We start from the raw sequence: 27,488 nt of genomic DNA on the forward strand, positions 1-27,488 counted from the left end.
CCCTCGGAACACACTTATTCAAAGTCAGCTTATGCAGTAAATCACACCAAAACAGAAATGGAAATGATGACAATTATGAGCTTTCTGTCTTCTGATGAGAGAGGCAGCAAGCTTTGGGCTGCCTCCAGAAAGGCTCGCAAATGGTGGCGTGGCGCTGTGTGCCTTTTGGCTACGGGTAATCACAGCACTGAAAAGCCACTGATAATAAATCAAATCTCCCAGCGGCTAAATGGCCTGATCCTTTACAGTGTACCCAGCTGTCTCCATTACCCAGAAAGCAATTTTATTGAAGAGGCCACTGCCATACCCACCAGGCAACTGAACCACGTGATTTATTAGTTGACAAAATAATTCAAAATCGGAGGGAGGCAGATGAGAGAGGAGAGTAGCCAGCTTGTCAGAATGAGCTAACAAAGAGAAATGGAAAGTGTAACCTCTTTTCTCCATTTCACACTTATATCTCTGTGTAGAATTAATGAGATAGCTACCTTTTGTGGTATACAATTCAGAGTGGTGCAGCAGTTATGGACATTTCTTCTTACGAATGATGGCATGTCAAGTCTAATACGGCCACAGATTTTGTTACATAGCCAAACTGGTTTGGGACTTTTTTTTTTTGCTACAGTACAGTGATTCACTTGGGAATACACATCAAATCAAAATAACTATTTTCCAGATAGTGACCTTGTTATGTTGGTAAAGGGCACACAGTACATGGTACAATTTGTAAGACAATACAGTAGCACAAGCACACATGGCAAATAGTATGTGCTAAAACAGGTTTAGAACCTGTACAATACAGTACAATAACAGGATTCAGTGTGGTGTTGCACATTACAGAAAATATTGCTCATTGAGCAACCAATGGCGGTTGGCTGGAGAGGTCATTTTTTTGTCTTCATTGGAAGAGGCTGTAAACTGCATTTTGGGGGAAGCTTATAGGTAATGGGTGGAATCATTGGCAATCTCTTCTCATTTTTTCCTCACACATTACACATTTCTCCTAGAGTTCTGTCAGGCTTTCCTGTTTTTTTTTTCCCCTGCTTTTCTTATTATAACTCTGACCACCTTATTAAATATGAGCTGGTTTGCTCCGGTGGGATAGTCCAAACAGAATTATTAAAGTGAGGGTGGACTCAAACATTCAGAGTACCTGCAGCAGAGTGTGGTCAACATTTAGTCGATTGAGCTTGCACAGGAAAGCATGTGTCACTGACACTTAAAAAGTAGCCCTTCAATAGTATTATTGAGACTCTGTTTTTTGGCAAAGACAATGCTACATCCTTTTATTCATTGCATCCTTTTATTCTTTCCACCTGCTGATTGGTCATAGCCTTCATGTGACTAGTTTTCTTAAGTCCTTGATAACTCTCTTTCCTTTGTCCACATTAAAGTCCACGTGCTTTTCCACACACTACATCTTTTTAACAAGAGTTGATTGCTGCCGTAAGAGGAAAGACTCCTCTGAACCCCGGTCACTGTGTCGCCTGAATATTTCTGCGTCAGCCTGCTTGGGTGAATGTTCCTGCAGTCATGATTGCAGAGTGTGAACAGGATGGATTACTTATCCTTGAGGGGAACAAGTGGAATTAGCCTTAACTAAAGATCATACATATTTGAGTCTGACAGACTCTGTTGAGAAAGACATTTCTTATGGGCTGACATTTCAAGGGTTTTAGTACAATTCAGACTTCCTTCTGAATTGTACTAAATGTGATAAAGAAATCAAATGCCAGCATGCCATGCCATGCCACAATTTGGCCTCCAAAGATGAGAGACAATGCTATGAAAAAGAGGAACGGCTCTCTGTCCACACCTCTGTTGCTTGTATGCAAACTACAGGGTCTGCCATTCCTTCAACTTAAGCAGTTAAGTGTTGAACCACCAGATATTCAAAGCACTGAGTTACTATTAATACAGCCAGGAGGAATTTGTTGGTATCAGCTGGATAGTATCTTCTAATCTAGACATAAAGCAGATCATAAATGATTGTTATTGCATTGTTATTGCATTGATCTGAGGCGCACCAAATTAGATAGGGACCAATTCAAGGGATCACACAATACAAATGCTAGCTATTCATGGCAGTGTAGCATAGTGGTTAAGGAGCAGGACTTGTAACCGAAAGGTTGCTGGTTCAATCCCTGCTGGGACACTGCTGCTGTACCCTTGGGCAAGGTACTTAACCCACAGTTGCCTCAGTAAATATCCAGCTGTATAAATGGATAACATTGTAAAGAACTGTAACCTATGTAAGTCGCTTTGGATAAAAGCGTCTGCCAAATGTAATATGTAGCCATTAACATCCTAAGGATTTGGAACTTTCGGGTAAGATAACTCTTTTGAATAATCCCTACAACATCATCTGGCTGTAAAGTGGCAATGTCCTTAAAGGAAGCCAGTGATCACCATGTGTTGCAGGAGCTCAAATACTGCTTTCTAGGTAGCTATCTTGAGGTAGACCTGGCGACATTATGAAATGGTGAAGTTATACAATTAAATGTGCTACTTAGCAACTAGTTGACAAAAGTTTGCTTACCCACTCTAAACTTCTTAACCGTACGGTATATCTGACACTAGGAATTACCACATTGCAAAAAAAAAAAAAAAAAAAAAAAAAAAAAAATTAGCCAACCATTTCAGTTGGTAACTGTTAGAAGGAAGCTAGCTAGCTAATCCAGCAGTGGCGCTGTTGCTTCACAACGAGATGACTTCCTGGATACAGTGGACACTGGGCAGCTCGTGCCTCGTGGGAAATGTTGTCTGTGCAGATCATTAACTGGTTCCTCCAGCAATACATTGAAAACCCTACACAAAGTTAACACGGCACATGTAAGCATAAACAGAAGAGTATAATCATGAAGAACAACAATAAAATATAAGTCATGCATGTAAAATCACTCCAACACGATTTTTTCTTAACACATTTTAATCTCGTCATATCCATAAATACAGGATAATTTGGAAGCATTTCGAAGTGTAGCACTGCTACTGTGGAGAACTGGTAGAGTGAAAAAAACTACTTATTCGTTCCTGCTTTTAATTTGGATGGAACCATCCAGTTGTGTGTGCGCCGACATCAGGTTTAAAAGCGATATTGATGGGATTGCCCTTTCTGCCGGGGCGGTCCTGTCGTATGAGTTTGGGCGTGGGCTGCTGCATTCTGCAATCTCCCTGCTTTTCAGTGAACATTTGTTCGTTGCGTTCTGACCTCACCGGGAGAAATGAATGCATGCTCACTGAATGGGGCATTTCCAGCTACAGCATTGCTTGGCGAAGATTAAAACGAGGCAACGTCTGAATTTATTATTGCAAAAGAGGGGTACAGGCAGCTGTAGTGAGGCGGAAAGGATCTGATCACCAGCCATTGGATTTTAACTGCTTGGCGTGCTGAATATATTGAGAACATTTTCAGGACCCCATCCTTTCGGCTAATTTTGAGAAGAACGCTGTTTACTGTGAGTAGCGTCTTGCATTTTCCCCCTCTTTGATAGCTAGTTCCCATTTGCTGAATCTCAGTTAATGCATTGAAAATGTGGAGCCTGCCACCCTTGGTGTTTTGCTGAGAGAATTTCACTAGGGAAACCACGAATCCGCCAAAAATCAAAACACAATTACCACACCAGGAATGCGGCGCACCTAATTTTCTGTTTAATCCATGCGGCACAACCCATGCTATGACGCCCCGTGGTATTGGCGAAATACTATTTCAATGATTTGTTTCAGTAGATTGTAACTGTTGTTAGCTAGCTATAATTGCAAATTATGTTGACACCTGAATATTAAATGGTTCGAATGCATCTTGTACATTGGAACCCTGTGACGAGAGTCATTAAATTTTGTTTTTATTTGGCTAGCTAGTTAGCTCATCTAGCCTAGCGGGATAGCGTGCTAACTACCTGTATGGGTAGCGACCGACTATTTATATGGCAAAACTACATAAGATGTAAAACTACACATTGTGTCAAAGGAGCGATCGCACCAGCTGTTCGTTTTTGGTGGTTATATAATTCTTCAGCTGTTTAACTACGATAAACAATTTTGGGCTTGTTATTGCCAGTTAACGTTTATTTGTTTGACTGCAGCTGCGTCTCTGTCTGTGTCAATTGGATGTAGGCTACCCCGGCAAGGGTGACGCCCCGTCACAGTAAAAACTGAGTCTTACTGCGGAAGTCACATTCCATTACTCTGCATTTCATTTGAAACAAGGTTTGCATTGGCTGCTGTTTTCCCAGCTGTAATAGCCGTAGTTATGAGCTATAATTATTTTGATTTTGTGCTGTTCCTGACTGATAGACTAACGATATAAAACGACTCTATAGCAGCATGTTTTGCCCATAGAACTTTACAAGACGAATGTGCTTTGTAATGTATGCAGTGAAATACCTCAATTGATAACGCTAATACAATGAATAACGGGAAAGAAACGGAATCTTAACGGAATGTTAACGCAGCGACACCCAAGGGTTGCACGAACAGGGTTTCTGTCATACACATTTTCTTGTCTTGTACTCTGTCAGAACGATCGATTTATATAATTCTTTCTCATTAGGTAGTGCTTGCTTCTGAACAGTGGCAACCTTTTTAATGGACATATTGACAACATTTATTGATGCCTTTGTTTACCTTCGATCACGTTTTTATCAACACCTTGTCAACATTTGTTCGTCTTAAAGTCGAAAATCCGTTTTCTGTAGCAGGGACTGAATTTGAAGGGCAGACTCTGGTTCAGATTCAATCGAGCGATAGTGTACTTTGAATAAGACAGCCTATTAAATGCAGTGCAGCGTTTGCATTAATTTTAGCAACTACAGCACTCATAATGTGTAAAAGGATAAAATCGGTTTCACGCAAAATTAAAGGACTGCAAATTGTGCTGAGATCAAATCAGGACCTGTCAATTCTGAGTGTTTTTTGCACATGCCATTCACTGTGGTGTGTTTACCGAGTCCATCTGTACACAGTGTACAGTGGCAGCACTGCACGATGAAGAAACGAAGGCTGTACCCTGCTGACTTGATATAGGTTTTCAGTGGTGCTCAGCTCTGCTCCTAAGTAACGTGATCATTTGTGTGTGTTTATAAATACTTGCGATCTCAAACATGATGGCAGACGGTAGGGAGAACTGGATTGATTTAGGCATCAGTTTTCTCGGGTGCGGTATTCTGTGCTGATCGGAAGGGCCATGCTAGGTCACTACTAATGTGGGGCTGGCTTTACTCATAAGAAATTTGGTGCAATAATGACTAATTAAATGGTGCTGTCTGTGTAATTAATCAACTACATGTAAATAATGTAAAATATTTGATTGCTGCTGGTTTATATTTGAAATTATTTCATAAAAGGAAACCATTCACCACACAGTTCTTTGTCATCAGATGGTTTGTTACGAGCATGTATTTCTAAATATACAGTCACATTAAATAAATAACACGAGGCATATGCACATAGACCATTGCAGATGAACCACTTTGCTTCATTTAGTACTGTAATAAGTGACTAGATTGTCTTTGTTCATGCTGTCATTTTTGTGGACCTTCCTGATTGGATCGTGCTCTAGACTTCACGTTGGGGCTTCAGACAGGGAAAGCTAAGGGAAAACTATTGTGTGTGTCTGGCTTATTTTGTAATTAAGGTGCTGTGAGCTAGGTAGGGGTGCTGACAGGATTCAGGGAGGGATCTTCCACTGCCTGTGGGCCCATTGTGCAGAGGTATCCAGTACGCTCGTGCTCTTGATTGTTCTCTAGATGGATGAATCGCACCAAAGACAACGCACACATGCACATGTGCGCATACTTAGTGGTCTGCTCTTAAATGCTAGACTTCAGTGTCTTTACTGGCTTTTCATCCACCAGCAGAGTACAAACTCCAAAGTGTAGGGAGGCCACAAATCAGGAGAAGTTATAATTGGCTTAAAGGGTGGAGCTGTCAGACTGGAAAATGATGCCTACATTTTTTTAACAGAGTCACAATTTTTGTCCAGTCACTAGCTAAAATAAACTTGTGTGAAGTTCTTACACGTACTACCAAATGTAAAGAAGCAAAAACCAGTGTGCAACAAACTTCAGTTTTGTTGAAGTTATCATTTTCATGTTGTCATCACAACAAACCTTTGTATTCCATTTCAACTTGAGTGGTTTCTAGGATAACATTAGGGACCAGATGTTACAACTTACTGTTCAACAGGGCTTGAAATTCATAGGCAATGGGGTGGAACAAGGGGCATTCAATGTCTTGGGGAATGGCAGGAATTCACAGTACAAAAGAGAGGGTACCGCACACTCATGAATTATTTCAAAACTTTTCTTCATAATCAGGTTAAGCTCATTAGTGAAAAAATAAAGGAATCATGTTTTCTGACCTGCAGTTTGTATGTCATGACATTCTATTCATGCACAGGCAGTTCCTGTTTGATGGCAGTCAGTTTTTTAGTAAGATCAATGTTTATAGCAATATTTATAGAAATGCCAGGACAAATAGGGATAGTTTTACAACACAAAGTCCTCATTTACAACTAGAGAGAAAGGCTTTGGAGGAATAAGAACGAGAGCAGGAATAAACGCCAAGGTTACAAGCAGTAAAGCACCTCTTACTTTAAGCATTTGATGACATGCCTTTCTGAGGTGTCATCTTGAATGTCCAACCAAGTTTTACTCACTCAATTTTGCAGTTTCCCTTGTGTTTTCAGTAAGTGACACACTTTAACTTCATCACGTTTTAAATTGGTCTCTTAAAACAACTGCGGTAGAACTGATGAGAAGACTGAGTAATTTTTAAGCGTTCCTCACAAAGTCGGTTAGAAAATGCAGCTGCACCATTACTGATTTTGAGCGAATTCCAATCTCACAGCTGATATAATTGTTATAAAGCAGGTCATGTTTGTCAAGAACACTTATCTGATATGTAGGGAAAGCATGGAGCATATATAAATGAAAGCCACCACTAGGCTATACTGTATGGAAAAGTCTGAGTCCCTCCCTTTGGAAATGCTTTGAAAGAAGGCCCATGTGTTTTAGTGTATTCTAAACTGTGTTCCCACAAAGTTAAACTAACTGTATATCTCTCAAAGCTGCGAAGTGACAACCATTTTGCTGCGTGTGGCAAGATGAACTTCCCTGTGGGTTTCTCCAGGTGTTTTTGCAGCAAACAAAGTCTATTATTCCTTAAACCTTTTTACATGCACTACAGTTTTAGCCCAGATATAACTCTTTCAGGTGTCACTTTGACGTTGACAGTCTGTTGTTGAAATTTGCTGCATGCACACGTACCTAGTTTTAACGTATTACGTAGTGCACTGCATCAGGCATCTACAAGTGATGATAATTGCTCTTGTGAGCATCTTATCTTGTGCCTTACAGTTTGCAGGTTTGTCTTCAGCTAGAGTTGTACTTGTGGTGAGGCATTGCTAGCAAGCAAAAAAAAAAAAAAATCCATTGAATAATGTCACACACCAATAAGAAACATCTGTTTTGTATCAGCTGTATCAAGTAGAATCATAGGAAGAAAGTAGCCAGCGAATTAAAGGAGGATACAGTGCAAAAGAGGTGAGTGTAAAGCTGGAAATAGCCAGCATGCTGGAAGAAGACAATGAGCAGTTTATTCATGCGTGGGTTTATTTGGTCCATCTTTAGACGCCTACTATACCAAATAATGGAAGCACAGTAGGTGAAAATAAGTAACAGGGCTGCGATGTAGGACAGCATCACAGACCATTAGTGGGTGCCGCTGTATGTTGCCAAGTCTTGAAGTCGAGACATTGTATGACCACCCCCCCCCCCCCCCCCCCCCCCAAATCAGTCTTGACTCTCCTGATTCTGTGGTAGCGATCTTGTAACCTTGTTGCTTATTTGCTGGAATTGTTGACCAGCGCCCTTGCTGCATCATTGGAGAAAAGAGTCTACGTGACAAGCTCTACAGTATATTTCCATTTTCAGCTTTTGGAAAAACTCCTTGGCAGAGTTGTCTGAAAACAAGCTTTCTCCCATTTCTCCTTGTGTCGGTGCCTAATTGCTTAATATCACAACAAAATTCATTCTGCTCTTCCGACCATTGTCTCTGTAAAACGGTCTTCCTTTCTCTTTAAATCTTTATCTTTCTTTTGGTATGACTCACTCACTACTGCATTGAAAATTAAGGATATAACAAGATATCTCAGCATAAATGGCAATATCTGGGACTTTCCATAGTGTACCAGCAGTAGCTTCCTGCTCTCTCTCGAACATTTGTCTGCCATAGATGCTGTAATTTGAGCCGCCAATCTTCAGCTGGTGCAAGGCAGGGCATTTCATTTCCATTAAGAACCAGAACAGGTTCAGCAAAGTTGAAACTGGCTGACTCCTTGTCTGCACTGTAGTATGGTGTTTCCAGGTGTCCTTTTATCGCTTTGAATGTGCAGTTTCAGTTGCTCTTGTAACCACTTTACCAGAAGTCTCTGCCACTTTTTTTTTCCCTTTTCATTTCAGAAATCTGAGTGAAGGCACTTGAGGGTCTAATTAACAGGCTAGTAATTCACACTTCAGATAGGTTGCATATGAAGCACCTCATTTCACAAGTTAATTTTTTTTTAAAAAAAGAAAGATTGTACCTTCACCAAGAGTACCCATTTGCCTGTTCCCTCTGTGCTTTCCTTTATGAGTAACGTTATCACTGTTTTTGTTATGGTACATTAACCTTCATTTTCAAGCAAATTGTAGCCCAGTCCAAGGGGACACAATTATGCCTGTGGCAGGTGTGTTAAGGTATGGCTGTTGTTGAATGCCTAGCAGTAGCCATAGTATAGCAAACTGAACAACTTGGTTAGCTATAATGAACCAAGTCGAAAAGCTTAATGTCCAACCTGATTCCTTACATTTTGCGAGGCAAATGCCTTCCGGTGTTCGTGTAAATTATGAGTCATACATTTTAATGTTCAGGACCTTCTGACATTGTGCTATTGTATAAATTTCTACGTCCACACAGTAGGCAAATCATCTGAAAACTCTTCTTAGATTGCACTAATAAAATCCCTCTCAACTTCCTGATCGGCTGGTGTGCCATTCTGACACTCGTAAGCCTGCTGAAAATAAAACTGAGGTCTGTTATTTAGCAACACAAAATCTCAGGTCAAAAATGGAGGACACCACCTTCTACTTCTGATGTTCACATGCTCGATCACATTACTGAAAGCTGCAGTGGCCCCACCTTGTCCAGCTGATGGCGGGGCCATGACATTAATATAACAGCAGATCTGCAGCATGTTGAGTCTACATTTGTTGAAATGTTGAAGTGGTAGAAATGGTTGAATGTCAACCGGGGTGTTTTTGGTATGTCCAGGGACCTTTGTATTTGTCCAATGCTGTTTGACTGCAGGCTTCATTGGTGGCCTGAAATGGTTTGCCTTTTGTTCAGGGATGTCTGTATTTTCAGTTTACACGTTTCATCTTACCTGGCTGATTATGTGCTACAGCCTCAAAAGGTCAGTGCACAGTGAGAAAGGCTCAGCTACTGAGAGCAAAGGCGCTGGTGACTAGTAACAGACAGCTTCGTCTGTATGAGCCATAATATTGTGATGCTGTTTCCATGGGATACTCTTCCCTGGAGAGTGGAAAGAGACAGAAGGAGAGAGAGCCAGAGTTCTGAGAAGGATTGAGAGTGAAACCTGGATTCTTAGAAGCCTCCCAAAGCAAGACCTTGAGGGGGCCGATCTTAAGTGTGGCTTTAGTGTGCTTATTTGTTATTATTTAATGTGCTTTAAAATGATTGAAATTACATATGCATCAGTGATGGATGCATTTTTTTCAGGGGAAGACAGCAGAGACTGATTTTGGCAGGTTTGTACCCAAGGTCTGCATTTTATCTTGTACAGCTTGAGAGTAGCTTGCTACAATACAGCTGTTTAGTCGGAAGAGACAGAGGTTTGGAAAATTTGCTACCCCTGTGCTGCTTTAAAGTCTTACCTATTCCATAAATTGCTTGGAAACAGTTTGATTATCATTTGTACTTCTGTCTCCGCCCAGCTGTGTGTCATTGGCAAGTTTTATGTGTAGTAATTGGCTGGAATGCCATCATCTTCTTGACTGTATGGTTATCTTATGTCATTTTTTTTGCAACATGACTTAATGCCTCAGTAGCATCAGTGTGGTATGAAATCTCCTCCAGGGGCTTCTGCTGCCATCTGAAGATCTCATGCTGGGGAGTGATGTCACAGGCAAAGGATGGTGGAGGGGATAGGGGGGGGGGGGGTGTCAGAGAAGGGGGAGACAGCAGAGAGGGGAGGGGCTGTGGGTGTTTAAAGATGTGCTTCCAGTTTTCAAGATGGACACCTCCCAGGAGAGTTTCCTCTTACCATCATCAGTCCATTAAATATCAGTTATCCCTGCTGCAGGCTTGCGGCTCTGCTAATATGGATCTTTTAAGCAATTAAACGCTTTAATGGCCCAGCTGAGGGGTAATGGAGCCGCATTCCTTCTGCTTTTCATCTTCGGCTCCTTGCGACCTTGGCCATTTCTGTCGGCTTTTCTCTTGCTCTTTCCCTCAGTGGTTTGTTTGAAGAAGCTGGGGCAGTTGGCCAGTAGTTTGTCGGTCGCAGAAAAGCTTGGCTTTTCAGTAACCGAGAACAGCCTAACAGAAAAGCTGTATTTCTTCTGAAAAGCACCAGTTCAACATTTGCCAGAACAGAGCTGTAATGGTGCATGGGTAAAAAGCCCCATGCTTGTTTTCTCCCTGCTCTTACTGGCTAGCTGAGGTGTCGGGGAAAGCTTCTTCAGCAGGATGCTATAGACACTTGCTGTACAGTTCTGGTTAAGCGACACATGCAGCTGTCTTGACGCCCTTATTCAATCCCCTTGCATGTTGGTTCCCTCTCAGACAAGCCGTTGCTTTATTGTTGCACCCTGAGCAACGAGACATTCTTTATGACACACAAAGGTGGCGTGCGTGCGTCCCGCATTATCAGGACATTGCGGTCGTTGATGGAGAGAGTCATGGCTCCGCTGGGAGTTCTTGTCCATCATAATTCGCCATAAGTCACTCAAAATGTATTTGTGAGTGCATTTTTATGACTGCATTGTCATAAAGGGCTGGGCAGAACACGTTTTCCAGAGGGACCTGAAATCGATTGGGGATAAATTGTAGTTATGTTCTGACCTCAGGAAAAGGAGAGTAAATATAAATGTATAATAAATATACGAGCTACTTTGTTATATTTTTATTAGTCTACATGGGAGTTATTGTTATCAGTATTCATCAGGAATAACACTAAGGATAGTGATATCTTATCCATAATACTACTACTAATCACAAAATGTAATGTGCAAGCTAATTATCTGAATAGCATTGGAATAAAAGTAATTAAAGCAAGTTTTGTTTTACTTTTAGTAGAACTTTAGTATTTACATACTTATTTGTAATAGCTTACCTTGTATATGTCTGAAATGTCATGTCCTGAATGGCAATATATTGTGTTAAGAGATGAAAATACTATGATGTCACTTGAAACATACACTTGTGCAACCTCTTTGTACTTCTGGAAAACACCCCCTTTTTCTTCCCAGCCAATCACATTTCAGAATGACTTCAGCAAAAAATTTCAACACCAGCCACAGGGCACTCATTTGAATATGAATTATGGCAATGCTGTTGATATCAAAGGGATAGAGAAATTAAATTCCTTGCGTGTGCTGGGTATTCAAAAACAGAGTGGCCTAGATGCCAGTTCAAAGTCCAAGTACCAGCTATTATCCCAGCTGAATAAGTACAGTGCTCTAAAATTCAGCATGGTGCCACCCCAGACCTAGGGGAAACACTTCAGGATTTACCTGAGGAATATGTGAGATCACAAGATAATTTTTACACACACACACACACACGCATGCATGCACACGCATACTCAGCCACACTTCACTCTCCTTCCACCATACATGTAAATTAAGTTTTCCTTCTTGGAATGAGTTTGCATGGAGCTATTTACTCACCCTCTAAAACACCTGTAAAGCTGCTATGTAAGTATTGTGCTGTTCTGTGCTGCCCCTGATTTGGACCATTACGTGAAGGGGAAAAAAAAAATGGATAACTTCGAATGCAGTTATAACAAATGATGAGTAATAACACTTCAGAAGCCACAAGGGTGTGTCGGGGCATATCTAATTATAAATGATATGGGACTTTAGAGAATCAAAAGCACGGCCTGAGCGGTTTTAATTAGTTTTTTTTAAATGGTGCTTTTCTTTTTTGTAAAAGGGCTGGTTGCCAATATCCAGGCACAGGCAGCTAGGACTAGGGGCTAATTAAGATCCTTCTGGAGTCCCAGCATGCACTGGCACTAATTGTCAATCTCCAGCTCCAACGTGGGCATGCACGGGGAAGAGGTGTGTCGTCTGTGTGTTTGCGAGGAGCGGGAGAGCGCGGGGAAGCGTCCCTGCGGACTTGACCCTCCCTTTGTGTGCACACACACGCCCACAGGAAAAAAAAAAAAAAACCCAACAACCAGTGGCGTTACGGTGTCTGAGGGGTTTATTAAACATTTATCTACTCGTGTTTGTGCGGATCGTTACCCGCCCTCTGATGTGCTCCTCGGAGTTTGCTGGCGGATCTGTTTGGTTTCATCCCTGCCTGTGGGGGAGTAAACAGACGATGACAACAACCTCTGCTCATCGCAAGTGTAGCATCTCGGCTGTTTGTGCTGTCGCTGCAAAGCCGAAATGAGTAATGACATGTAGAATAATGTAGACGCAACATACACAGTGGCTTGAAACCTCAGCGGTTCTTTTGGAAACTCAGAGAAATAATTGAGCCTCTTTTGAAACTTGTGTGTAGTAAGAATTTCTAGTGAGTGAAGGACTTGCAGTTCAAACGATAGATATCTCTGCAGCGAATGCACAGTTTTTTGGCGCTGTTTGTTTTGGGTTTTATTGCGTTTCTGCTGCACCTGTTCCCTTGGGTTGGCAGTGTTTGGCTCGGTGCAGGTCCTCCAGGTCACTCTTGTAAAGAGCGCTTGCTGACAGTCGACTCGCGTAGAGGTGTTAGTTAGAGTCCGCTGTGATTAATGGGGAGGTTCAGCAAGACGACACCTGGGACCCGCTGAGGTGAAATTCAGCTGTGTGGGTGGGCGTTAGGGTGGTGACGAGCACTGATAACATATTCACATCTTCCTCAGCAGATTGACTGTTGCCTGGTTCAGTCTTCTGATTGGTTCTGTCTGCAATTGGAGCCCAGTCTTTTGTTGCATTAGCATGCTGTAAACATGTCAGAACAGACCATAAAAATGAGATTGATCCCTGGCAGTAAATCTCTCCACTTTAGAGAGCAGTGACAGCCTTTGCTTTGAAGTAGCATTGGTATATATTCTCAACTCCACCCCCTTTACTCCTGCCAGAATTCATTATATTGTACTTGCAGGAGGGGAAAGGCAGAATAAAATATTAATTTTGATGGGCATACATTGAACTGGACTGTATCCCCTGGACAGGGATTATTTTTTATCGGAAGTTGTTTATGATTTGCATGAGACATAATAAACCTTGGTAAACTCGAATGATTTATCTGTCTTGCTGGAATTGACAGAGGCCACATGATTGAAAAGTCAATGAACTGAAGCCCCCTTCCTGCACTTAGAATTATAGATGTGAAGCCATCCTTTTTAACAATTATTTGGGCTCCATATTATTATTGATCTCAGAAAACAAGAACCATGAATAGCAAGATTTGGGCTGTTTATGTATAATAGACTACAGCACAGTAGACACCAAAAGGCTTACTGCTCACCCACATGCTCCTCGAAATGTACAGGCACTAAAAAGCCGACATTGCCATCTCCAATAGCAAAAGTTTCTGTCAAGCACCACTCCCCGAGATGAGGCTGACTGGCTCTTGAAATGTGCGTGTAGGTGCGCAGAGGCGTGGGTGTTTTGATGAAAATGTGCTGTGTACCTACCTAAATTGTCCTTGTCATACGCACTTTGCCACAGTGTATTGAAGTGTCCTCAGACGTCCAGTTGAAACTGCATGGGTGGCTCTTTGATCTTCTTATCCTGAGTGGCAGCCTGTTCTATTTGGGTGAGTTATGCTAATTAGTTTTGGAGCAAGTTCAGACCTTGCCTTCTTCCTCTCTGACATCTTGATTGTTTTACTTTCTCAACCATGTGGGACCTGAGAAGAGGGAGTGAATCTCATGTCCTGCTGCAGTCCTACCTGGACGGCAGTTAAGAATGTATTGGGGGGAGGGGTTGGGGGTTGGGAACCAAAACCAAAGCGGGGGAAACGGAAACCAAAGATAGATTATTTGGTATGCCTAAAATCGCATCATGTGCCTTGAAGCCTTGGAAGGGTAAATATTGCCTGTGGCCACTTAAGGTGCTTTATTAAATCCCTTTTTGATCTGCATAGGAGGATGACTGGTGGCTTAATTCACATTATCTGCCGTATTCAAGGTCAAACCCCTAATGTAGATTAAATAATTGAAGTCCATGTTCAATCTGATATTTGTCAGTTGATGAGAGATGCTCCCATCCCATGAGTTGGATGTGAGAGGTAGCATGAATCCATCACTATTAGCAAGGAGTTTTACTTTTCTGTGTGGGTACAAAAGGAAGAGATTAGTTGCTGGAAATGACTGATAAAAGGGGTGAAGTGAGAATGGAAAGGACATAGAATGGAGTGAGAGAAGCTGGATGTCTTTTGTGTCTTTTGGGGAGATGGAAGAATAAAAGGGCAATTGGCAGCTACACGGTGACATTTTTGTAAGGGTCAGTGAACACCCTCTGGCGAGTGGTTGACGTCAGAGGATGTCACGTCACACACTACATTGCCCGAGCCCAAGCTTTTGCACGGTCAGGATTTCCACCCTGTGAGCAAGACATTTCAGTTTGTCACCTCTGAGATTACCCTTGGGTCCCCTTGGGTGCCAGAAAAGATGTGAACATGAACACACCCTAAAGGATAAGTGTCATTTGACTCGTGATGTCAGTGGTAAGTGACCTTTGTTTGACACCGGATTGTCTGAGGTCCTTCTAATCAGAGATGTATCAAATGAAAATATTTGAAATGGTTAATCTAAGGAGTCTGTTTATCTCTGGATTTTTAACCTATCTTCACCATGCTGGCATTGTGATGTTTCCTGCAGTACTGTACAGGGCAATACTGTACCTATACAGCAAGTTGTGAGGAATATGGTATAGGGTGGGGTCAGTTTAGAATGTTCACTCGATGTCATTCGTGAATCACTGTAAACTGGGGGTTGCGACAACCATTAGTTTTAGGGCTATGCACACACTCCACACCTATACTTCTTGTTTGGTTTGTTTATCTTTTGCTTCTTTGAGTTGGCACCAGCAGCACGTGTCATTGCGTGGTAGATCCCCTCTCAGGTGATAAAAGTGGGCCCCTCCACTAAGATGAGGAGGGACAAGGATGTATGGCAGAAGCTTTGACTTAGGGACTTGAACTTATGGCTACTGTGTTTATGATTAATTTATTTTAGGAACATTCATGGGATTATTAGAGCACATTCGGAACAAGACTGTTAGTTTTGGGGATCTACGGCTTATCGGGGGGGGTCTGAACCCAGCCACATGTCGTTCAGACACTAGTTGCTGTGGTCTCTCAGTGGAAGACACCAGCCCAGCTGGTCTGCCTTCCCTCCGTACAGAAAATGTGGGGGAGTTTGCCATTGTGCTGTGGATTTTTTTTTCCATTTCCTTTTTGTTAACCCAACTGTAAAACTGATTGGAAACCTGAAGAAGACTGTCGAGTTGGACTGAGCCTGTGGGCCAAAAAGACCTTGCTGGCCCAGGTAGCAAGCACAGTCCTGTCGGGAGACTGGCGAGTCACCTGTCACCTGTTGGGTGGGGTCTGTCTCGGAACGCGTACCATTTTTCTTTTCGTTTTGTTTTTTTTCCCAGTGCCTAAAACGCACATACACAACATACACATAAGATAGATCCTTTTTCCTCTACAGCCAACTTACCAGTTAGGATCCCCAGGCTATTTTGAGACCTGGGTCTGACAGTGAGGGAATGGGGTTGTAACACAACCAAGTGAAGGCATAGCTGGCTGCCAGATTCCATCCAGGAAACTCTGACTATGGCACAGAAGACTTGAGGGGGATGTACAGTAGCCCCCTATGCATTCCTCTGTGCTTTCTTTTGCTTTTTGTGGGAATAATTTCCCCCACAGATAATTTCCCCCGCATCTGTCAAGACAGATTCCAGCACGTTCCAATCTGTCTCACATTTCTTATCCAGTTCAGAGATCTAAGATGAGAGCTTTGAGAGAGGTCTTCGCATTCACAAGAATGAGGAAGTAGAATTCAGATTTAAGCAGACCATGCAGCTTGGATGTTTGTGGCACAGTTTATGGCACAGTCTTTTTGCAGGGGTTCTGCCGGGAACCTCAGCACCAGTTTCCTCCTCGTCAGATGGCGCACAAGGGATATTCCCTCCATTTCAATTCCAGGTACACCCTGGAACAAAGGTATCATGGACTGGTCGTTGGATTTGTTTTTTGTTTCCTTTTTCCTGCTCATCATGTCCAGTCAGATCACAGGCCCAGAGTATCGTCTTCTGAAAATGCATTGAAATGTCCCACATCTGGGGAATGGGCGTTAAGGCTTTATTTTTGTCTGCAATATTGTTATGGAGTCTGAGTCCTGGTATACGTGATGCAGTACCACAAGCCTCCCAAACCGACAGCTCACTGACGTCAATTCACTTAGGATAGCTGCTGTACCAGCATTATGTAGCTGTAATGTTGCAGCAGATCCATGGGTTGGTCTGTGAGACTACTGATCCCTGCACCAGGAAATGGCAGAAATCGCACCATGCCAGGCGGTCGTGCGGAACAGAAAAGGTTGCATGGCGACAGCAGGGTGTCGAAGAACCCCAGCGAAAAAAAATCGCCTGTCAGACTGGAAAGCGTGTCAGACCCACCCACTGTGGTCTCACCCTGGCTGCTGATGCAATGCTGTGACAGCACAATGATCATTGTGGCCTTGTTTTAGTGACCTGGTGGCCCCTCTGTCCTGCCGTCACAAAGATCCAATTTAATGCAAGACCCTGAGCTGGAGCTCCCATAGGAAACAGTGCGTCAGAGCGCTGACTGACTGATTATTTGGTTCATACGTAAGGCCAGATTGTGGATCAGAAAGAAAATGAACACTCTCGATTGTTAATTCAGAGTCTGCTTTCAGAAGCTCCCACGCACTGTGGCTTCTGCTGTGGATTCTTATGAAGCTTTCTGAAATCAGTCCAAAAAAAAAAATCAGAAAAACGTTGACACTTACTATGAATCTGCAGCGGCTGAATTCATTTGTTAATTTCCAGGGTTCAATTGAAATGAATTGCATTTTTATTCAGATGATTAATTAAAGTATTAATGCACATACTGTACTCTGTGGAAACAGGCTTGGCTTGAGTCAGGGGTTCGTAGTGATGACTGCTGGAGGGTCCACCATACATTTGTGTCTTGTGTACCTGTGGCATAATATTGCCTCCTTGGTTATTCCCGAAGCAGGTCATTTTTTGTGCCGTACTGGGTAAACAGTTATCATGTCCCCTTGCCTGTTGCAGTAGTGAATGGACTCACAGGCCACAAATGCGCTCAGTTGGCATGCTATATCGCTTTCATATGAATGCTTTAATAAACAGACTTGATTTATGACCTCAGTTGCCCTCTGGAATGGCTCTCCCTCTTAACTGAGAGTAATGACTCTGAGGAGGGTGTCTAATTGTACACCTGGTTGTAATAAAAAAAAATTGTGAGGCTTTTTCCTTCCATTTGTCATTCATGTTTTAGCATGGCTACCATATGTCGGGCCTATTTTCTCTATGAAAAAAGTGGACCTCAGGTTTTTACTGCCAGAAAGAGTTTTTATAGTCTGCCTCATGGTTAATGACGAGGGAAAGGGGCAAAGTGTAGATTTTAAATAAAAACATAAGGTCTGTTGTCTTCTGCAGCCTCAACCTCACGACACCACACAACACCCTGCTGCACACCGGGTTATAAAAACCTGCAACACTCCCAAGTACATGTGGCCAAAGAGCATGCTTCTATGGAATTCCAAGGGTTGCCTTTCTCGGAGCAGTGTGAATGAGGCCGCTGCTTAGCTGACTAGTGAGACAAGCCAGTAAGAAGTTGTTAGAGGGGTTTATTACTTAACTATTCTGCATTTATCTAATGTATGTTTATCCATCATTTTTTAAGTTGACATAGTAGAAGTCTAAAAAAAAAATGTTTTAACAGATAAATTTGAATAGTTATAATAATGGTTATTATGCAATATGACAAAAATGCATTGATAAAAATGGTAAACATAGTATAATTCCATATGGAAAAAACTCAAGCTCTTGTGTTACAAGGATAAGTATTATTCAAACATGGTGCAACTGAAATATCTGTTCAGGAAGTACAGCTGTCATTTATAGAGGCATGTAATTGTGAGGGAATGATAGGATAAAGGTGGACTCTGATAAAGTTACAGAAACTCTGCTGGCTGTGCTCTTGCCTTCTCTGTGTCATCGCTGCATGGTTGTACAGTAGTTCACTATATGTAATAGCTGCAAATGAAATATTATGCGCCATTGATAAGTGTTATGTACAAGAATAGGCATTAATGACTTTCTTTTGTTCAAGAGTAGACTTCACACGGAAGTAGTCACTTTTGACTCTGGCTCCGTTCTCTGTCGGTGGAATAAAGCCTAGACTTTTCAGGCTTTCTTGCCCCATGTCAGCTGCAAACCTTTTTCTCATCTTCTACCTCAGAAGGCTGTGGGAGTCGGGGGAACCCTGCTTGGAGCTGAGTGTCCTCTGTTTGCCGCTAACAGAAGTCGCGTTGGAGGGTGTCATGCTGTACAAACTGTGCACATTCACAGCTTGTGTAGTTTGTGGATTGACTCGCATCATAGGCATAGTGGGTGAGACGAGCCATCCAGGTGATGGAAAGCTCCTTCAATCTGCACAGAATTTTGCACAGAAATATGTGCCTTCCGAACAATTTTTTATTCTGGATTAATACAAATAGTCAGATTCCATTGTCGACATTCCAATGTGTCCCTGCTGCCCTCACACACTTTTTTTCCCCGTCTCTGCACAATCTGCTTGGTGTGATTTGTGTCATGTTGCTTGGTGAGCCCTACCGTGCTAAACCTGCGCATGCTTTCTTGCTGTGCTGTTCAGCAGAAGTAGAACTACATGCTACTTCAGCTCCATAACCTAGCTGATGCCAGCTAATGGGTCAGGAACCTTGGAGGTGTGGAGGCGTGGTCACGTTTGCTGTGAGACTCAATCTGGTGAGCGTCATCAGATTTCATCAGATTTCTTTAAAAAGATGGTGAACAGTCTAGTGGCAAAACTCTGAGAAGCACACAGCTATTTGTAGAGAAGTATCTGCCCTGTGGTTGATTAGCACTAAGAACTTAATCTTTTATTTATCTTCCGTTCAGATATCTGCTCATAGCTACAATCTTAAAATAGCCTTTCACTCCGCGCTTATCTCAATACTGAGTCTCCACGTGAGCAAGTGAGGAGTTTAAAAGTTGTCAGTGGAAACTAGAAAATGGATGTTTGACATTTGCAGAAAATGAGGCTGCTAATTTCAGGATGGATGTATGAGAAAAGGTTTGTGCAACCTAAAAGCAGACATTTCTCCAGGAAAAACTCCTGTTGCTTTTTATTCTAGTAGATCGTACCCCATCTTGTTAAAGAAATTTGAGACCTCTCAGTCTCCCCTGAGCCGGGAGCGGCTCTGTGAAGGGAAATTCAATGGAAATGCAAACAGGAACCCTGTCAGCTTTTTGATTCGTAGCTCACGGTTCGAGGATCCAGTTCCCACTGTCTCAGGTTCCAAAGGAAAAGCCCCTTATGGGAGCAGGCGGCAGGAAGTGGCCTAGGCCAGCACCAGGCAGGGCGGGGCAGCAGATGTTGTGGCCTTCCTGGACTGCAGACCAGCTCAGCTCTATGGAAGGGCAAGGCAGGGCACACTGAGCTTTAGGAGAAATGGGCCGTACATTCACTGGTCTGGGAGTGTTGTTAGCTTGGTCTGACATGTTGCTCATTCAGCTTGAATGGATACACGTCTGTTCTTTTGCGTTGGAAGTCGCTCTAGTTAAGAGTGTCTGCTATATGAATGTAATGTCATGTAATGTTATGTATTGATTGTCACAGGCACTAGCATCCCAACTGTGTGCTGTGAAGCCAGTGTTTTGACTTGATTTGAGCTCTTCTTCCTTGAGTGATGAGAGTAAGGGCAGTGAATATAGTCAGATTACTGACAATGCACAGTAGTTAGTCACAATCTTATTTTAATAAAACACAGGGTTTTTGAAAGGGTCTGTCACCTTATGATATAACAACACATGACTCATAGTGGATGAGGCATTAATGGGTAGGGATGGTGGTTCGCTTTTCAGTCTGCATTTTGTCTTTGCCAGCTCAGCCATCTCCCTGCAATACCGCATGCACAGAAAGATTGCTGAAAGGCCATTCATTTTCATTTAATGTCGTCCATTTCTTTTGACGATTATATTCAGATTTCGATTTGAAAGCTTTGATTTTGTGCGAGCCTAATGGGTGCCTTTCTGTGATCATCTCTCCTCCTCTGCTTCCCACAGCTGGACAGGAACAGAGAGGATGACGGAGTACAAGCTGGTGGTGGTGGGAGCAGGTGGTGTGGGCAAGAGCGCACTCACTATTCAGCTCATCCAGAACCACTTTGTGGACGAGTACGACCCCACGATTGAGGTACCCACTCCAGAGTGTGTGTGTGTGTGTGTGTGTGTGTGCGTGCGTGTGTGCGTGTGTGTGTGTATGCCTCAGCTACTCGATCACTGAGTGAGCCTGACAGCCCAAATCGTCCATCTGGAATACTGACGGCAGGAGTTGCAGGTTCAAAACCCCAGGACTTCACAACAGCCTGCGCCTTGCTGCCGCAGTATCAGTACCTCCCGCAGCTGGGCTTCTAATGCATTTCCCTAAAGGTGTCAGAGGAAGTCAAAAGGAAGTGTTGAGTGCATTTGAAAAGTAGAGAGTTATTAATGGCCTGCCTCCCTCTCTCGCTGGAAGCGATCCTCTCCCTGCCCCGAGCGCTCCCTGGGCGGGAGGCTGTCTCCCTGCATTTCCTTCGCTCTCCTCTCACACCGCACACGCCTCTGGACAAACAATGCTTTTTCTGTGACTGTGCATTCCTCTGCCTCCTGCACCCAGCCACACAGTGTTAATGTCAATACAGATCTCCCATTGCCTTTACCCATACAGAGCATTTCTAGATTGCTGAAAGCTTTGATTTGGAAGGTCGTGCCACTGCTTAGTCTTTTTCTATTAGTTGGACATCCCTTAGCTAGTTTATATGAGGTATATGACATTGCCTAGTGTTTGTACAGTATGGGTGTGTATGATGCCAGAAGCAATAAACCAAACAGTGGTTTACCTGCTGTAGACATTCATGAAATCCATGTGCAACACTGGAGGTAGCTGTGCAAACATCAGGGAAAACCCCCGCATAATCCATCAAAAACGGAAAGGCAATGAGTTACACATAAACTCAGGCCAAACGACACACATTAATGTACCATGAACCATGAACATCAGTTAAAACCAGATGTTTGTATTTGCTTGGATACGTTCGCATCTGATGTAAGGGAAAGCTGATATTGCATCCTTTGAACTGAGGGGGTTGTATGTTAGTTACTTAGTCTTCCAGCTGCAAACCAGCTGCATTGGGGCTATATTGAAAAAAACCTTTCATATTGATCTCAATTTTCCTATTAGATTTTTTGATAGGAGCAAAATGGAAGTTATGGAATAATGGAAGTACAGGTTGGTGGGGGAGTTGTCTGTGCATTGGGTTTGAGACTCCCTGTTCTTTGCAGGACTCCTACCGGAAGCAGGTGGTGATCGATGGGGAGACATGCCTGCTGGACATCCTAGACACGGCAGGCCAGGAGGAGTACAGCGCCATGCGGGACCAGTACATGCGGACCGGGGAGGGTTTCCTCTGCGTTTTCGCTATCAACAACACCAAGTCTTTCGAGGACATCCATCAGTACAGGTCCGTCTGGATATTCAGCCATGTTTTTTTAGTATAACTAAAAGTAGGGTAGGGTTTATTTAGTATAACTGCATGGAATTCAGTCTTTTGCTGTTGCCATGAGTGTCGACACGCACTGATGTGTCAGCCGCGGTCAGGTCTCATGGGGGGGTGTGCGCGTTTGTGTCGACTTGGAGGGGCGGTGTAGGGTGGGTGGTCTGAAAAGGCGGGGTCGGACAGTGGGGGCGACTTAACTGCTTTAAAGGGAGTCTGGTTGTTCCCCTTGGCCCCGAAGTCACTCGGTGATGTCATGTTATGGCATTCAACATGACTGGAAACAGCTTAGCCTCCATCTGAAGGGATTACAGAGCTCCGCCAATGAAATCGATCCTGATTCAATTAGAGATGAGGAGCGGGAGGGAACAAGGGAGGGAAGGAGATTTCAAGGACAATAAGGGTAAGAGGATAACCTCCAAAGTGGAGCTAGCTGGGAATGTGAATTTTAGGCCTAATAGGAGTATGAACTCGATTATATGAATCGGTATCTTTTAATTCTTAGTAACCTGCGATATCAGTGCAAATAATAATATACCAACTGCAGATAATGATAATTCTTACGTAAACTGGAAGCATCTATTTTCTGTTTTCCTAAACTTTTTCTGGTTTAATTCCAGTCTTTCAATCCATTTCCCTTGTTGATGTTCCCTCACTCTAAGTAAAAACAGGTGAAAACAAGATAGCACCTTATTTTTTAACCTTGAGATAACAGAAGAAGATATACAGTTGGAAAACTTTTGTATTCTTCTGTAGGATAGTCACATTCCAGCTAGCAAGCATGCTAGCATCTGAACCAGCTGACAAGCTCCCATGTATTTTTTTATTGTTATTGTTTATTATTATTGTTACTTTTCACCATCTAACATTTTAAATTTCTCTCAATGGCATATCTAGTATATTTCAATATTTGGATCATCGATGTATTAATGTAGTGGAGTTCTGAAATATGAGAGAGTACAGTATGTGAACATCTGCTACAGAATGTGACATAATTTCCCCTATAGTCAGGGCATAAAATTCATTGCATTGCTTGGTGTGCCATATGAACTTACAACTAATGTATATATTAGAATGATCACTGAAACCCTAATTCAGACATCTGCAGTATTATATTTATTTCATATCGGTTTAACCACCATCATCAGGGCTTGCAGGAGAGTGCAGAAAAACATAGTTCTGTCAAAGAGCATGATCACTGGATTATACTGCCAGACAAATAGAATAGTCAGTACTCACTGTGAGTGCAGAGTTGCAGTACAGCACCAGCTGATACTACAATGGCTATCACTATCACTAGAATCAGACGCTGGACAATATAGAGAGCACAATGGACAGCCTGTTGTTTCCCCACTCATCAAATGTGCTGTAAAGGCAGCACTTTAGTTTTAGTTTGTATGCTTATTCTGCATGTGTGCTTGCGTGTATTGCTGCCCAATACAAAACCTTGTAATCGCCACAGCTTTGCCGGTTCATCTTTTTGTGTGAGTAAATTCATGACACATGTAGCCATGTGACAAATTTACTGTGGGCTGAAGTTACCTAGGACTCTCAGCCTCTTTATTTGGAAACTATCCAAGAGGTATAGCAAGTGTAGGCTTCAGTGGATACAAGGACAATCGATTGCTAATCACTTGTATTAATAATCATCGTTATTATGAACTGATTGTAGTCTAAGTCTAAGGTAAGCTCCGGCTCTCGCATACACAGTCCTGAATATTCATCTCCCCTGTGTGTTTGCTCTGGTAGCGAATCCTCCTCCTGATATGGTGATGGAATAAAGCCCAGAACCATACCTTATTGACACACTCCCTTGTTCGTGTCTGTGTGTGTGCGTGTGTGTATCTGTGTGTGTGCTTGCAGGGAACAGATCAAGCGGGTAAAGGACTCCGATGACGTTCCCATGGTGCTGGTGGGTAACAAGTGTGACCTCCCAGCCCGGACGGTGGACACTCGGCAGGCCCAGGAGCTGGCCCGTAGCTACGGCATCCCCTACATAGAGACCTCAGCCAAGACACGACAGGTAGCGCACAGCCTCTGACAGTCAGCTCCACACATTCAAGGGGCCACACTGTACCTCTGGTGTTTACACTGCCTCTCCTATTGTTCCTCCGTTCTGCACATTTCAACACGGCAATTAAACGTTCATTATTCCTGAAAGGGAATTTCCTATTGGCGCTGTGCTATCTAGGTTTCTATGGCAACACCAAAACAGCACGACGCTCTGAGGATAATCCCCCAGGTCGCCGCCCTCCAGTATATCTAGTTTCTCATTTTGTTCCGGGATGGTCCCTTTGTAATTATAATCTGACTTTTTTTCCACCTGTCTCACTGTGAATGTCTTGTTGTTGTGGTGATGTATATTATGGGATTGAGAGCCCACACTCCACACTGCCAGCACCCCACCCACGGGGTCATGCCAGCGCCTGTGTGCTTCTCCCCTCTGTGTTATCTCCGTGCTTCAGCTGGGTGTCTGGCACAGGCTTGTTTGGGAAGAGTGTGATAAGTGACCATTATCTTCTCTCCCGAAATCCTCAGATAATGCTCGTCTAGATCCCAAATACAGTAGAAGACCTATTCCTTTCAGAGTCATAAAATAAATTATGACATCCTTTGCTTTTCAATGATCAACAGGAAAAAACCCACTAAAATTGGGATCCTGTTTTATCGAGTGTGCAAATTGAAAATCTGTTATTACCCTTACACTTGATATCATCATTACCCTTACCCTCAACTGACAGACCTACGCAAACACACACATGCATGCACACACACAAGCACACACTTTTCACCTGTTTTCAGGTATTGTGCTGTAGCATTAACTGTACCATGCTTCAGGTGCCTACTTATCTGAAAGCACCCTGGGTTCCTTAAGTGGAGACTCTGCCTTTGAAGCACTTCATAGCATATGTTGTACATACATTGGCTTGGATTACACGGTATGTTAAAATCTGTAAGATATTAGAATATGCTTCAAAGTGCATGTGCAGCATGATGGTAGCTATTTTGTTAGTCACTGCTTGGGCAGCTCCTTTAGCGCATGTCCACAGGGTGCTACTTGAAATGTATGTGTTATGACTTATTGAAACAGCGTATAGCACACATCTCCTGTTCACACATAATATTGTGTATATATGACAACAGGAATGAATTTATCTGCTTTGCAGTGTAGAATTTTGACTGAATTTCTTGGATGAACAGATGTTTTTAATTTCTAGTCAGTTGTTTTATTTACTTCCTTGTAATGAGGCAATGATTATGGTTATTTTGAAAGGGGGGTAGAAAGATTAAGCCTGTATTTACACTAGTAATGTTTTAATAAATGTAAATGTAGCATTCTATTAATCATAGTTGTTAAATTGTTAACCTGTGCTTTATTGAGTCATATGAGTAGTTGTATGTTTTGTCTGTCATTGGTTGTCTTAAATCCTTCCGTCTGTGGGTGAGGGTGCTCTTTCCCAACCGGGTGTGGTTGGTTGAATCTTGCGAGGGACAGCTGTTGGTCTCTCTGTCTGTTTGTCTATCCATTTTAATGCATCTCCATCATCAGTTTTTTAAAATTATTTTTGTATTCGTACTGTAATAAAGATTATTTAACTTTACCTCGTGAGCATGTGTGTTTGTGGCCCATTCGGTCATACACTTCCAGGCAAGTCGGCTGGCTTGTGACAGATTGTGTAATGATGAAAAACTCACGAAAGCTTAATGACTAATGATGAAAACAAAAAGCTACAATACATTATCTGAATTTACTTAAACGTGGATATGAAGTTCAGGACAGAATTTGTGAATTTGGTATAGGATATTAGCTCACTATTCCTGACTGTAATAATGGCAGCTGTGTTCTGCTTTTTTCTTTTTAGGGAGTGGAGGATGCCTTCTACACTTTGGTGCGGGAGATCAGGCAGCACAAGCTGAGGAAGCTGAACCCGCCGGATGAGAGCGGCCAGGACTGCATGAACTGCCGCTGCGTGGTGTCATGACCGGGGTGAGATGCGATTCGCAGGACGAGGCATCTGCATGGCCAATAAGATTCGATAAGAATCACGCTTTCGACCCATCTCACCTGTTGTGTCCAATGATGTCCTGCAGGATGGGGCTTCGGTTACTGAAAGCCACTGTAGCACAGGTGCAATATGGATACTACTACCAAAAAAAGGATACTTAGATTTAAGAAGTTGGTAGACATTCTTATTCAGGGAGCGATACAAAGCAAATGTTTGTTAAGTATATATTAATAAAAAATTAACTACACAAAGAGCAGTACCTACAGAAGATATTCCAGTGATGAATTATGTCTGCTATCTTGTGCTTACAGTTGTGCTTTATCATTGCACATTTTTTAGAATTGGCCTTAAATGAATGTTAAATACAGAGAGATACTGCGCTTCTGAGAAAATGTACCGTTGAGATCTGTTAGACTGAAGGTTTAACAAGGAGTGATATGCAGTGCGAAAACTTCCTGTGATCATATCAGCACCTCTTACCATCTCCTGCGTGCACGCACTTCTTAGCCGAATTCTTGATAACAGAAATAAGATGTGATTAACATCATGTTGCATAAAAAACATTATCTGTCTGTGGAGGAAAAACATACAGTGAGCTCTCAAACTCCTGCCGTCATCCCTGTATCTTCATTCAAGACGACGCAGTAAACAAGATTCTGGGCGGCCTTTTTTTTTTTTTTTTTTTTTTTTGCCTTGCTGCGCGCAATGGCTTTCTAGGGAATCGTCCTCCCAGCTGTTGCGCCATAGTCTTTCTGCAGTGCTGGCTGGGGTCCAGGTGAGTGGGATGCTGGGTAATCAGGGCGAGATCAAAGACACAAGGCTTCAGAAAAGAGCAGGCAGCTGCCAGGGCACCTCAGGTCTCGAGCACAGTCGTTAAAGTGGCTTTTTCATGTCCTCACGCGACCCTACGGTGTCGGTCCTGTCGTGTGCTGGCTCACCAGGTTCGGCTTCTGAAAGCATAATTCTGTGTTTTAATGAGACTTTTTTTTTCTCCTCTTACTCTGCAGTCCACTGAACCCAAGGCAAGGGGGTGTCTTAAAGAGCCGTGCAGCACAATGGACTTGAAGTGAAGAGGGACTACGAAAATATGAAAAGGACGTGTAAGAAAAGAAGCCAGGGCATCAGACTGACTGCAGACCACATCGGTGTGGAGGAAGGGGGGTGGGGTGGGGGGGGTCTTGCTTTCGTCAGGATGTCCCCAGTTTAAGTCCATGTCTGCCAGATGCACAACACTACTGACTTTCTTCATGTGTGCTGGCTCTTGGGCAACCCCACCAATCATTAAGTTATTGTTTTGCAGTCTCGACACTGTTGTTACTCTGACTGCTCTGCCTGCAGTAGCAATCCCCCTCCCATAATGCCTTGCCCACTCCGCTTCTTCAGCAATGGACTGGACAACAGTGACCTCGCAAACATCAGGGCCCAGGACAGCC

The 27,488-nt window shown here is 42.9% G+C and overlaps 1 protein-coding gene across 1 annotated transcript; it reads left to right on the forward strand.

Moving 5' to 3' along the window:
* Positions 1-3,142: 3,142 nt before the first annotated feature.
* Positions 3,143-27,187, forward strand: hrasb (HRas proto-oncogene, GTPase b). Its single transcript, XM_036543345.1, has 6 exons — positions 3,143-3,458; positions 20,580-20,709; positions 21,837-22,015; positions 23,912-24,071; positions 25,912-26,036; positions 27,063-27,187. The coding sequence occupies exons 2-5, from the start codon at positions 20,599-20,601 to the stop codon at positions 26,029-26,031; spliced, it is 570 nt and encodes a 189-aa protein (XP_036399238.1). The 5' UTR covers positions 3,143-3,458; positions 20,580-20,598; the 3' UTR covers positions 26,032-26,036; positions 27,063-27,187.
* The last annotated feature ends 301 nt before the right edge of the window (positions 27,188-27,488 follow it).

This window comes from Megalops cyprinoides, chromosome 13 (assembly GCF_013368585.1).
Source record: "Megalops cyprinoides isolate fMegCyp1 chromosome 13, fMegCyp1.pri, whole genome shotgun sequence".
NCBI lineage: Eukaryota > Metazoa > Chordata > Actinopteri > Elopiformes > Megalopidae > Megalops > Megalops cyprinoides.